Genomic DNA, 14,122 nt, shown 5'->3' on the forward strand with positions numbered 1-14,122 from the left:
AATGACATCCGGACTGAGCCAGGAGCTAGGGGACAGAGGAAGGAAACAACAACAAACACTAGTTTATAAATAAATACCAGAGCAATTATTGGAACAAGTACTGTACTTAGGGGCTGTTCTGGTTGTTCTCAGGGGGTTCACATCTACATATAGTATCATCAAAGCAATTGTATCCAAGTGGTTCATTATGAAAACTATTGAACTGGTGTGGAGAATAGCAGGACTGGTTGCCAAGGACTGATCACAATCCTCAAACATTATTTTGTAGAACTGTTTCATATTTCTCCTTTTCTCCTCTCTCTCACAAACACATCCCATTCAAAAATGTAGTCCTTTGAACTGTTGTGTGAACAGTATGTTTCACTGCATCACATTAGTCTTAACCTAATTGTTGAGCATCTCTGTACTATACCCAGCGTGGGTTTGCCAGTGGCACGGCAGGAGCAAAAGTCGTTTGGCCAGCTACCCGCCATCCATCCCACAATGCACTGGGTTTCTGTGTTATGTAAGAGCTCTATTCTGCTCTATTATTAGTTCTACCTCATTGTCGAAGCGCTGCAGTACAGCATCTCAGATCTGATGGAGCGGGAAACATTGGAGAGGAGAGAAAAAAGTATCATGGTGATTCTCTCTCTCCCTCTCTCTCTCTCTCTCTCTCTCTCTCTCTCCTCTCTCTCTCTCTCTCTCTCTCTCTCTCTCTCTCTCTCTCTCTCTCTCTCTCTCTCTCTCTCTCTCTCTCTCTCTCTCTCTCTCTCTCTCTCTCTCTCTCTCTCTCTCTCTCTCTCTCTCTCTCTCTCTCTCTCTCTCTCATTGCTTTATTGGCTTGAAATACAATTTGTAGATATTGCCAAAGCTGTATAGTGGTACAGCATTTCAGTAAATGCAATGAGGATAATGAAATCCAGTTTATAATAATCATGTATACAGGTACAACGCTACTGCTGTTGTATTGTGTAATCTTTAGTTGATACATTTAATTCAATACAAATATGATTATGAAAAAATGAACAAATAAAAAACAAATGTACATGGATGATGGTTACACTGTGTATCACTTGTAAGTTACAGTGCCTTGCGAAAGTATTCGGCCCCCTTGAACTTTGCGACCTTTTGCCACATTTCAGGCTTCAAACATAAAGATATAAAACTGTATTTTTTTGTGAAGAATCAACAACAAGTGGGACACAATCATGAAGTGGAACGACATTTATTGGATATTTCAAACTTTTTTAACAAATCAAAAACTGAAGAACAAGGAACACACCAGGCAGGTCCGAGATACTGTTGTGAAGAAGTTTAAAGCCAGATTTGGATACAAAAAGATTTCCCAAGCTTTAAACATCCCAAGGAGCACTGTACAAGCGATAATATTGAAATGGAAGGAGTATCACACCACTGCAAATCTACCAAGACCTGGCCGTCCCTCTAAACTTTCAGCTCATACAAGGAGAAGACTGATCAGAGATGCAGCCAAGAGGCCCATGATCACTCTGGATGAACTGCAGAGATCTACAGCTGAGGTGGGAGACTCTGTCCATAGGACAACAATCAGTCGTATATTGCACAAATCTGGCCTTTATGGAAGAGTGGCAAGAAGAAAGCCATTTCTTAAAGATATCCATAAAAAGTGTTGTTTAAAGTTTGCCACAAGCCACCTGGGAGACACACCAAACATATGGAAGAAGGTGCTCTGGTCAGATGAAACCAAAATTGAACTTTTTGGCAACAATGCAAAACGTTATGTTTGGCGTAAAAGCAACACAGCTGAACACACCATCCCCACTGTCAAACATGGTGGTGGCAGCATCATGGTTTGGGCCTGCTTTTCTTCAGCAGGGACAGGGAAGATGGTTAAAATTGATGGGAAGATGGATGGAGCCAAATACAGGACCATTCTGGAAGAAAACCTGATGAAGTCTGCAAAAGACCTGAGACTGGGACGGAGATTTGTCTTCCAACAAGACAATGATCCAAAACATAAAGCAAAATCTACAATGGAATGGTTCAAAAATAAACATATCCAGGTGTTAGAATGGCCAAGTCAAAGTCCAGACCTGAATCCAATCGAGAATCTGTGGAAAGAACTGAAAACTGCTGTTCACAAATGCTCTCCATCCAACCTCACTGAGCTCGAGCTGTTTTGCAAGGAGGAATGGGAAAAAATTTCAGTCTCTCGATGTGCAAAACTGATAGAGACATACCCCAAGCGACTTACAGCTGTAATCGCAGCAAAAGGTGGCGCTACAAAGTATTAACTTAAGGGGCTGAATAATTTTGCACGCCCAATTTTTCAGTTTTTGATTTGTTAAAAAAGTTTGAAATATCCAATAAATGTCGTTCCACTTCATGATTGTGTCCCACTTGTTGTTGATTCTTCACAAAAAAATACAGTTTTATATCTTTATGTTTGAAGCCTGAAATGTGGCAAAATGTCGCAAAGTTCAAGGGGGCCGAATACTTTCTCAAGGCACTGTATATACAATGTAAATACTTCAGAGAATGAATGTTCATGGGATGTCCCTGAGGCTATGGCAATCATATACATATCTGGCAGGAACATTTGTGATTTCTTCCTCACCCAGAATAATTCCCAGTTTTGTGTCATTAGTAAATACACAGACGTTGTGAATTGATTGAGATATATACAGTAGCAGTAAAAAGTTTGGACACAGATACTCATTCCAGGGTTTTTCTTTATTTTTTAAAACTATTTTCTACATTGTAAAATAATAGTGAAGACATCAAAACTATGAAATAGTGTTAAACAAATCTAAATATATTTTTTTATTTGAGATTCTTCAAAGTAGCCACCCTTTGCCTTCGCACAGTCTTGGCATTCTCTGAACCAGCTTCATGAGGTAGCCTGGAATGTATTTAACAGTTGTGCTGTGTTAAAGTTCATTCAAAATCAAATCAAACTTTATTTGTCACATGCGCCGAATACAACAAGTGTAGACTTTACCTTGAAATGCTTACTTACAAGCCCTTAACCAACAGTGCAATTCAAGAAGAAGAAAATATTTACCAAGTAGACTAAAATAAAAAGTAACACAATAACAATAACGAGGCTATATACAGGGGGTACAGGTACAGAGTCAGTGTGCGGGGGTACAGGCTAGTTGAGGTTGGGGCGAAGTGACTATGCATAGATAATAAACAAACAGCAAGTAGCAGCACTGTACAAAAGGGAGGGGGGTCAATTGAAATTGTCCGGTGGTAATTTTATGAATTGGGGGTAGAAGCTGTTGAGTAGCCTTTTGGTCCTAGACTTGGCGCTCCGGTACCGCTAACCGTGTGGGAGCAGAGAAAACAGTCTAAACTGGGTGACTCGAGTCTCTGACAATTTTATGGGCTTTCCTCTGACACCGCCTATTATATAGGTCCTGGATGACAGGGAGCTGGGTCCTAGTGATGTACTAGGCTGTTCACACTACCCTCTGTAGCGCCTTACGGTCAGATGCCAAGCAGTTGCCATATCAGGCGGTGATGCAACCGGTGCTCTCGACCCATGACAAATCTTTTCACTCTCTGAGGGGGAAAAGTTTTTGTTGTGCCCTCTTCACGACTGTCTTGCTTTGTTTGGACCATGATAGTTTGTTGGTGATGTGGACACCAAGGAACTTGAAACTCTAGACCCTCTCCACTACAGCCCCGTCGATGTTAATGGGGGCCTGTTGGGCCCGCCTGTAGTCCACGATCAGCTCCTTTGTCTTGCTCACATTGAGTGGGTGAACAGGGAATACAGGATGGGACTAAGTACACACCCCTGGGGGGCCCCAGTGTTAAGGATCAGCATGGCAGACGTGTTGGTGCCTACTCTTACCGGCCCATCAGGAAGTCCAGGATCAAGTTGCAGAGGGAGGTGTTTAGTACCAGAGTCCTTAGCTTAGTGATGGGCTTCGTGGGCACTATGGTGTTGAACGCTGAGCTGTGGTCAATTAATAGCATTCTCATATAGGTGTTCCTTTTGTCCAGGTGGGAAAGGGCAGTGTGGATTGCGATTGCGTCATCTGTGAATCTGTTGGGGCGGTATGCGAATTGGAGTAGGTCTAGGGTGTCCAGAATGATGGTGCTGATGTAGGCCATGACCAGCCTTTCAAAGCACTTCGTGGCTACTGACGTGAGTGACACGGGGCAGTAATCATTTAGGTAGGTTACCTTAGCTTCCATTGGGCACAGGGACTATGGTGGTCTGCTTCAAACATGTAGGTATTACAGACTCGGTCAGGGAGTGGTTGAAAATGTCAGTGAAGACACTTGACAGTTGGTCCGTGCATGCTTTGAGTACACGTCCTGGTAATCCGTCTGGCCCAGCAGCTTTGTGAATGTTGACCTGTTTAAAGGTTTTGTTCACATCGGCTACTGAGAGCATTATCACACAGTCATCCAGAATAGCCGGTGCTCTCGTGCACACTTCAGTTCACACTTCACACTTCTGGTTGGGATATGTACGTACAGTCACTGTGGGGACGACTGTGGGGACGACGTCATCGATGCACTTATTGATGAAGCCGATGACTGAGGTGGTGTATTCCTCAATGACATTGGATGAATCCCGAAACATATTACAGTCTGTGCTAGCAAAGCAGTCCTGTAGTGTAGCATCCACGTCGTCTGACCACTTCCGTATTGAGGGAGTCACTGGTACTTCCTGCTTTAGTTTTTGCTTGTAAGCAGGAATCAGGAGGATAGAGTTATGGTCAGATTTGCCAAATGGAGGGCGGGGGAGAGCTTTGTATGCAACATATATGTGTGTGGAGTAAAGGTGGTATAGGATTTTTTTCCCCTGGTTGCACATGTGACATGCTGGTAAAAATGTGGAGAAACTGATTTAAGTTTGCCTGCATTAAAGTCCCCGGCCACTAGGAGCCGCTTCTGGGTAAGAATTTTCTTCTTTGCTTATGGCCTTATAGAGCTGGTTGAGAGCGGTCTTAGTGCCAGCTTCATTTTGTGGTGGTAAATAGACGGCTACGAATAATATAGATGAGAACTCTCTTGGTAGATAGTGTGGTCTACAGCTTATCATAAGGTACTCTACATTAGGCAAGCAACACCTCGAGACTTCTTTAATATTAGACATCGCTCACCAGCTGTTATTGACAAAAAGACACACACCCCCACCCCTTGTCTTACCAGAGGTAGCGTCTCTGTTCTGTCGGTGCATGGAAAATCCCGCTAGCTCTATATTGTCCGTATCTTCGTTCAGCCACGTCTCTGTGAAACATAAGATGTTACAGTTTTTAATGTCCCGTTGGTAAAATAATCTTAATCGTAGGTCATCGATTGTATTTTCCAATGATTGCACATTAGCAAGAAGAATCGAAGGCAGTGGAAGTTACTCGCTCGCCTCCGGATTCTCAAAAGGATGCCCGATTTGCGGCCCCTTTTCTGGCGTCTTTTCTTCACGCAAAAGGCGTGGATCTGGGCCTGTTCCAGTGAAAGCAGGATAACCTGCTCGTCGGACTTGTTAAAGGAACAAGTTTTTCCAGTCCACGGTGAGTAATTGCTTTTCTGATGTCCAGAAGTTATTTTTGGTCATAAGAGACGGTAGCAGCAACATTGTGTACACAATAAGTAAATAAATAAGTTACACAAAACGCAAAGAAAATGACAAAATAGCACAATTGGTTGGGAGAATGTAAAACGTCAGCCATGTTCTTCGGCGCCATCTTTTGGCATTAATGCGTTTGAGTCAATCAGTTGTGTTGTGACAAGGTAGGGGTGGTAAACAGAAGATAGCCCTACCTTTGCAGCAGAGGGTACATTTATTAGAGTTACCAGCCTCAGAAATTGCAGCCCAAATAAATGCTTCACAGAGTTCAAGTAAGACATCTCAACATCAACTGTTCAGAGGAGACTGCGTGAATCAGGCCTTCATGGTCGAATTGCTGCAACGAAACTTCTACTAAAAGACACCAATAATAAGAAAATAATTGCTTGGGTCAATAAGCACAAGCAATGGACATGAGACTGTTGGAAATCTGTCCTTTGGTCTGATGAGTCCAAATTTGAGATTTTTGGTTCCAACCACCATGTCTTTGTGAGGCGGCGAGTAGGTGAATGGAGGATCTCTGCATGCGTGGTTCCCACCGTGAAGCATGGAGGAGGTGTGATGGTGTGGGGGTGCTTTGCTGATGGCACTGTTGGTGATTTATTTACAATTCAAGGCACACTTAACCAGCATGGCTACCACAGCATTCTGCAGTGATGCGCCATCCCATCTGGTTTGCGCTTAGTGGGACTATCATTTGTTTTTCCACAGGAAAAACACACCTCAGGTTGTGTAAGGGCTATTTTACCAAGAAGGAGAGTGATGTAGTGCTGTATCAGAAGACCTGGTCTCCACAATCCCCTGGCTTCAACCAAAATGTTTTGGGATAAGCAAAGCTGTCATCAAGGCTAAGGGTGGCTACTTTGAAGAATTTCAAATATAACATATATATTTAGATTTGTTGAACACTTTTTGTTTGCTACATGATTCCATAAGTGTTATTTCATAGTTTTGATGTCTTCACTGTTCTACAATGTAGAAAATATAAAAAATAAAGAAAAACCCTTGAATGAGTAGGTGTGTCCAAGGAATTTTAATTATAAGGATATAGGAATATATCAATGTAATAAACAAAAGTAACATAATACAATATGTAAATATTTAACATTTGTATAACATTTCTAACATTTTGCTATATAATTATTAGGCAATGAATATATCCAGCTATTAGATATAGAACATGTTCTATTAGGTTGAATATTCTCTATGTGTTTATTTACTCAGCTCTGCTCTTATTAAATCATCTCATGTACCAAGAAGAGCTCTGCTGTTTCTGGATAGTCCAGTCCCTGTAGAGTCCCATCTGTCATGTGAAACCTGCGTATGTACTAGTGGCTGCATAGCGTTCATAGTGTCACTAGTCCCTCCGCCACTAATCCAGGGCTATTCATGCCCAGTTTTCTCTTAATGGATCGCAATCCTATTATTCTTTCTGGGAAAAACTACTGGGACTGAGCCTGAGGTTGCATCCCAAATGGCACCCAATTCCCTAAATAGTGCACTACTTTTGACCAGACCCCTAGGGCATAGGGTGCCATGTGGGACACATGTCGAGGGTTTAGTTAAGACGCGTCCTTGGTGCTCTAGTCTAGTCCCCTGGGTTGTGGAAGGACGAGGCATTGGCTGGCAAAATAGCCACCACCACTGGGACGCCCTGGGTTAAATGTCCCCAGTGGACCAGGGAAACAGAAAGATGGGGGTGTTTGTATTTAGGATGTGTCCCATGTCTGATCAGTCAGGGGGCATCCAGGGCACAGGAGCACAAAATGGCCCCCATAGGCCAGGCAGGCAGGCAGAGGGATGGGGGATGTTTGTATTTAGAGTGATTTCCCCTGCTCTGACTGATTTAGGATGGTTTCCCCGCTGGTTGATTAAGGACGGTGTGACCATAACTGATGAGTGGGCATATACCCGGGGCACAGGGGTAAAGGGGAGAGGCTACAGGGCTATTTGTTCCCATTTGTCCCCATGGCAAGGGTGTTTTGTCTCCTCGGTGAAACCCAGCAGATCTATTCTCACAGCAATCAGTTATTTTCTGTGCATGTCAAATACTGCTTTCTCAGCCCAAGCATCATTTCAGTTGTGTAGAAAAAATTGAGACCACAAAATGTATTTAGGATGACTCACTCTGAAAACTAAAGTCAAAGCAGAAGTACATTAAACATCAGATTTCGCTGTAGGATTACACTGTGTGTTTGTAGTTTCCAGTGTATTAATGATACTTTACAGTTGTATTTGCTTTAACCCCATAGGTAATGTGTCATGCTGTGGAGCCAGCATCTTTACTTGTGTTTTACCTTTGGTGATTTTGAATGGTTCACCCCATCCCTCATCTGTCATTTGCTGCAAAATTGTCATGTAAAATATTTAAGAGTGCGAGAGACTTACTGACTTACTTATTCCCATATGAACTTTAACAGCATCTAGCGTGAAGCACGAAATGGCTAAATTCTTAAAATGGAACACACATGACCGGTACTTTATGTATTGCGATTCCACAGAATGCAGCACAGCATCAACAGTATGTTTATAAAGACTTTAAGTAGTCAAAATCTAACTTAAAATAAGCATAAACTCCAAAGAAGTAAAAATCCAATACTTCACACTAGTGTGTGTATTTTGTCTCATCTGCTCAGCTGTGCTGAAGATATAGATCATTTTAGCGAGAACAATGTATAGCCACTTTGACCTCTCACAGACTTTGTGGAAGTAATCTCATTTCCTTTGTGTACATTACTAAGTGTTCACCACCAATGACAGTTCATCTCACACAAGCTTCAGCTTGCATCAGATCCCTTGTGCAAGCCAAGCCAGTCGTCTCCTCCCTCCCTCTCAAATAAAGCAGCCACGCGACCGTTTCCTGTTTGTTGCATAAAGGCAGAACGGTTCGGGTGACAGCGATGTGAAACTGCCCAGGGCCGTACAGCACGCCTATAGCCCTAGTCAATCAAAACAGGCATGACTACACACACACACACAGTCACAGTCCCCCTATAGCCTAGTCAGTCAAAACAGGCATGACTGCACACACACACACACACACACACACACTGTCACAATTCGACTATAACCTAGTCAGTCAAAACAGGCATCCCTGCATGTTAGGGCTTGTATGGGACAGGAGTGAAATTAGGTACGGGGCCCTTTGAGATGGTCCGATCAGTGCTGTGTGTGTATGTGTTTGTGCGTGTCTCTGCGTGTGTATGTCCCTCACTGGGCTGAGGATGGCTCCAGTGATTCACTATCGCAGACAGACAGGCAGGCTCAGCTCTCTCTGTGTGGATAAACTAGGCAGGATATCTTTAGGTGGTCAGCTGGCAGAGCACTGGCCCTGCACTGTTAATCAGTTCAGGAGCACCTGAGATCTGCTCACACTGACATGGCTGATTAACTGGGGATATGGTTAAGTTAGACAGAGAGTGAGAGGGAGCAAATGAGAGACATTGAGATTGTAGTGGGTAGAAAGTAGAGGAAGAAACCAGACCTGAATAGTTGAAGAATCTATTTAAATTGTATGCGGAAAATCTATTTCCTGGGTGCTTTATGAAGGCATTAATTATCTTCTTTAGCTATCTAAAGTTCCTGAACCATAAGCAGATGAGGATGTGTGTATTCTTAACGAGAGGATGAATAAAAATACATCAGTAGAGAGATAAAGTGGAGTCGCAATTCAACGACTCAGACACGAGACGTATGTGACAGGGTCTACAGACAATCACGGACTACAAAGAGAAAACCAGCCACGTCGCGAACACCAACGTCTTGCTTCCGGACAAGCTAAACACCTTCTTTGCCCTCTTTGAGGATAACACAGTGCCACCGACCAAGGACTGTGGGCTCTCCTTCTCCGTGGCCGCCGTGAGAAAGACATTTAAATGTGTTAACCCTCACAAGGCTGCCGGCCCAGACGGCATCCCTTGCCGCGTCCTCAGAGCATGCGCAGACCAGCTGGCTGGATTTAAACGCTCCCTATCCCAGTCCGCTTTCCCCACTTGCTTCAAGATGTCCACTATTGTTCATGTACTCTGCAAACTGAACTAAATGACTTTCGCCCTGTAGCACTCACTTCTGTCACCATGAAGTGCTTTGAAAGGCTAGTTAAGGATCATGTCACATCTAGCTTACTTGACACCCTAGACCCACTTCAATTTGCTTACCACCCCAAAAGATCCACAGATGATGCAATCACATCGCGCTGCACATTGCCCTATCACATCGCGCTGCACATTGCCCTATCACTCTGGACAAGAGGAATACCTATGTAAGAATGCTGTTCATTGACTATAGCTCAGCATTCAACACCATAGCACCCTCCAAGCTCATCATTAAGCTCGGAGCCCTAGTTCTGAATCCCGCCCTGTGCAACTCGGTCCTGGACTTCCTGACGGGCCACCCCCAGGTGGTGAACATCGGAAACAACATCTCCACTTTGCTGATCCTCAATACAGGGGCCCCACAAGGGTGCTCAGCCACCTCTTGTACTCCCTGTTCACCCATGACGGCATGGCCACGCACGAGTCCAACTCAATCGTCAAGCTTGCAGATGACACAACAGCAGTAGGCCTGATTCCCAACAATGACGAGACAGCGAAAATAACCTCTCACTCAATGTCAACAAAACAAAGGAGCTGATCGTGGACTTCAGGAAACAGCAGAGGGAGCACGCCCCTATCCACATCGACGGGACAGCAGTTGAGAAGGTGGAAAGCTTCAAGTTCCTCAACAGGTGCACCAAAGCTGGGACAGAGAGACTGAAAAACAGCTTCTATCTCAAGGCCATCAGATTGTTAAATAGCCATCACTAGCCACCTTCCACTGGTTATGCTACCCTGCACCTTAGAGGCTGCTGCCCTATATACATAGACTTGGAATCACTGGTCACTTTAATAATGGAACATTAGTCACTTTAATAATGATTACATACTGCTTTACTCATTTCATTTGTATATACTCTATTCTATTCTACTGCATTTTAGTCAATGCCACTCCGACATTGCTCGATCCAGTATTTATATATTTCTTAATTCCATTCTTTTACTTTTACATTTGTGCGTATTGTTAGATACTACTGCACTGTTGGAGCTAGGAACACAAGCATTTCGCTACACCCGCAATAACATCTGCTTTATATCTGTAAGTGACCAATAACATTTGATTTGATTTATTTAAAAAATAGGGGCCACAATCAAAAGGTACTACAGCCTGTCTTTAGCTGTTTTAGCGCCCTTCTATGACCTAACTAAAACTCTTCAAAACTCGTTAATGCACTTTACCATTCTCCATTTCCTTTGTTCTTTCTTTGCTCAGAAAGTATTAACTGATCTCCCTCTCCCTCTCCCAGACCTGAGCGACCAGTTGTTAGAGGTGGTGGGTCTGGAGGGTGCCATGGAGATGGGGAAGATCTACTCAGGACTGAAGAGTGCTGGCCGCAGACTGGCCCAATGTGCTAACGTCACCATCAGGTCAGGACCCTTTCTGCAACTATCCCCTCTGTCTCTCCATCCATCCCTCCACCCCACTTCCATCCCGTTGTGTCTCCGTCACCAAAACCAGAGCTGAGTCCCGCAGACAGAAGTGTCTCCTGCTCCCTTCTCTTCCTCACTTCACACTCTTTAAAACGGAAGTGTCTCCTGCTCCCTTCTCTTCCTCACTTCACACTCTTTAAAACAGAAGTGTCTCCTGCTCCCTTCTCTTCCTCACTTCACACTCTTTAAAACAGAAGTGTCTCCTGCTCCCTTCTCTTCCTCACTTCACACTCTTTAAAACAGAAGTGTCTCCTGCTCCCTTCTCTTCCTCACTTCACACTCTTTAAAACAGAAGTGTCTCCTGCTCCCTTCTCTTCCTCACTTCACACTCTTTAAAACGGAAGTGTCTCCTGCTCCCTTCTCTTCCTCACTTCACACTCTTTAAAACAGAAGTGTCTCCTGCTCCCTTCTCTTCCTCACTTCACACTCTTTAAAACAGAAGTGTCTCCTGCTCCCTTCTCTTCCTCACTTCACACTCTTTAAAACAGAAGTGTCTCCTGCTCCCTTCTCTTCCTCACTTCACACTCTTTAAAACAGAAGTGTCTCCTGCTCCCTTCTCTTCCTCACTTCACACTCTTTAAAACAGAAGTGTCTCCTGCTCCCTTCTCTTCCTCACTTCACACTCTTTAAAACAGAAGTGTCTCCTGCTCCCTTCTCTTCCTCACTTCACACTCTTTAAAACGGAAGTGTCTCCTGCTCCCTTCTCTTCCTCACTTCACACTCTTTAAAACAGAAGTGTCTCCTGCTCCCTTCTCTTCCTCACTTCACACTCTTTAAAACAGAAGTGTCTCCTGCTCCCTTCTCTTCCTCACTTCACACTCTTTAAAACAGAAGTGTCTCCTGCTCCCTTCTCTTCCTCACTTCACACTCTTTAAAACGGAAGTGTCTCATGCTCCCTTCTCTTCCTCACTTCACACTCTTTAAAACAGAAGTGTCTCCTGCTCCCTTCTCTTCCTCACTTCACAATATTTAAAACAGAAGTGTCTCCTGCTCCCTTCTCTTCCTCACTTCACAATATTTAAAACAGAAGTGTCTCCTGCTCCCTTCTCTTCCTCACTTCACACTCTTTAAAACGGAAGTGTCTCCTGCTCCCTTCTCTTCCTCACTTCACACTCTTTAAAACAGAAGTTTCTTCTGAGCCTCTGTGTCCAGTAAACAGAACATTGACCTGCTGACTCACTCATTACAGCCACAGAGAGTCTGGTCATCATGGCCTGACAGATTAGCTTTTTCACACGTCTGAGGGCACTCAGGCCACTTTTGGATATGCCAACCAACCAATCTGTTTTAGAAAAGTGGAATTAGTTCACATGTTGTTGTTGCTCTAGCAGTTCCCGCTCCATTAAACATTCACAGTAAGGCCAGTTAAAGTACAGTTTATAGCGTACTCAGTCAAAGCTTTCCCCTCACCAGTTTCAGCCTACCCTTAATATTTTCCGAAAACAGAATTAAAATAACATTCATCAGTCATTCTCCCATACTGAGTTTCCCTAGCTGGTGAGGCATACATGAAAGGCTTAAACTATCTTTGTGTGTGTGTGTGTGTGTGGGGGGGGGGGGCAGGTCTGTGAGTTTGTTTAGAGTGGGGGCCTGACTGGGAAAAGGACTTGTGGGAACAAAGACAGCAGTGTTTGACTCTGGTCCTGGGATGGTATGGACAGTATGAATGGGAAAATCGGGCCTCAGAGGTGCATGTGATCTGACTCTGACCCCCTATCTCTCTACTCACAGGACATCCCGGCTGCTTCCCATGCAGATCGATGGGGAGCCTTGGATGCAGCCCCCATGCACGGTCAGAGACTCACCACACACACTAACACACACCCTACACCCACGCTACACCTCCACCTGCCTCCCTTCCTGCTCCCTATGCCGTTTTAATTTCCTTCTCTCCTTCTCTCTTCCCTCCATCCCTCTCCATCACACTCCCCACCTTCACTGTGACAGCTGTGTTAATTGAAACAGTGTTTTGTCACAGCGTACCACTGACTGGTTATGTCATTAGAGGAGGAGGAAATGCTCGCTGGAATCCATTCACACATCACGTAGCAACAGCAAAATGCCCTCTGCTATATATAGAACAATTCAATTTAAATAGTGTTGAGAAAAGAAGTGTGTCACCCTAAACCTCAGCGCCCCATCCTCCTTTATGCAGTTGAACCTGCGGGGATGTCAGGCTGAGCTGAGGCACAGTGTTCGATGTTCTGTACTTTGTTGGTTATTTGGATTTCAAGGTCAGATAGTTGCTCTGAAAAGTGAATCTTCTATCTGTGGGTTAGCATGAAAAGCTGGCTATTTCTTTAGCAGGAAATGATGGTAAAATAACATAACTTTATATGTTAAGGATTTAGAAGTAGAAAAGAAGGACCAGACTTTTGGACACTTCCTGGTCAAATGTCCTCTTGTCCCTCCTATGGATGAAGGAACATTGGTTTCTGAAGCAAACTTCCATTGTCCTACAAGAGTTGCTGAATATCGTTTCATCTTGTCCCTCCTCCCCTTACAGATCAAGATCACACATAAGAACCAGGTTCCCATGCTACTGGGCCCTCCTCAGAAGACCCCCTTCTTGTTCTTCAAGAGACGCAACAGAAGTCGGGACTATGAGTGAGGAGGACACTTCAAACTCCCCCCTCTTCACAAACACATTCACCAACCCCTCGGGACAACTCAATAGGTCCCACAGACCAAGGCATTGCCCCTTGGACCTACAGTACCACTTCAGAATGAACTGACTTCCTCTCAGTGTAATGACCACTTCCTGTGTATCCATGTTCTAGCTTCTAGAACTTCCTGTGAACTCTGAACTCTGACCCTGCCACTGGCACACTAGCTCAGTCAACCTCAGCTCCAGACTCAGCTTCAGCCCGAGACCCATCAGTAATGCCACACTGCCTTGGCAAAACACAGTGCCAGCAGCATATAGGTTCATCTAGGATACTGCCTTGGATCTCAAATGGAGGGATAGAGAGATGGAGTGATAAGGAAACACATAAAGAGAGAGAGAGACAAAGAGAGAAGCAGCAGAAGGGGATTGGGAAGAGAA

The 14,122-nt window shown here is 44.2% G+C and overlaps 1 protein-coding gene across 1 annotated transcript in view; it reads left to right on the plus strand.

The window, feature by feature from the left end:
* LOC139406072 (diacylglycerol kinase beta) overlaps positions 1-14,122 on the plus strand; it is a 154,788-nt gene extending 140,666 nt beyond the window's left edge. Inside the window, exons 24-26 of the mRNA XM_071148539.1 lie at positions 10,893-11,013; positions 12,808-12,868; positions 13,583-14,122. Coding sequence (XP_071004640.1) covers positions 10,893-11,013; positions 12,808-12,868; positions 13,583-13,687 — 287 coding nt within the window. The 3' untranslated portion in view covers positions 13,688-14,122. The remainder of the gene's footprint in view (positions 1-10,892; positions 11,014-12,807; positions 12,869-13,582) is intronic.

Source organism: Oncorhynchus clarkii, chromosome 3 (genome assembly GCF_045791955.1).
Source record: "Oncorhynchus clarkii lewisi isolate Uvic-CL-2024 chromosome 3, UVic_Ocla_1.0, whole genome shotgun sequence".
In the NCBI taxonomy this organism is placed as follows: domain Eukaryota; kingdom Metazoa; phylum Chordata; class Actinopteri; order Salmoniformes; family Salmonidae; genus Oncorhynchus; species Oncorhynchus clarkii.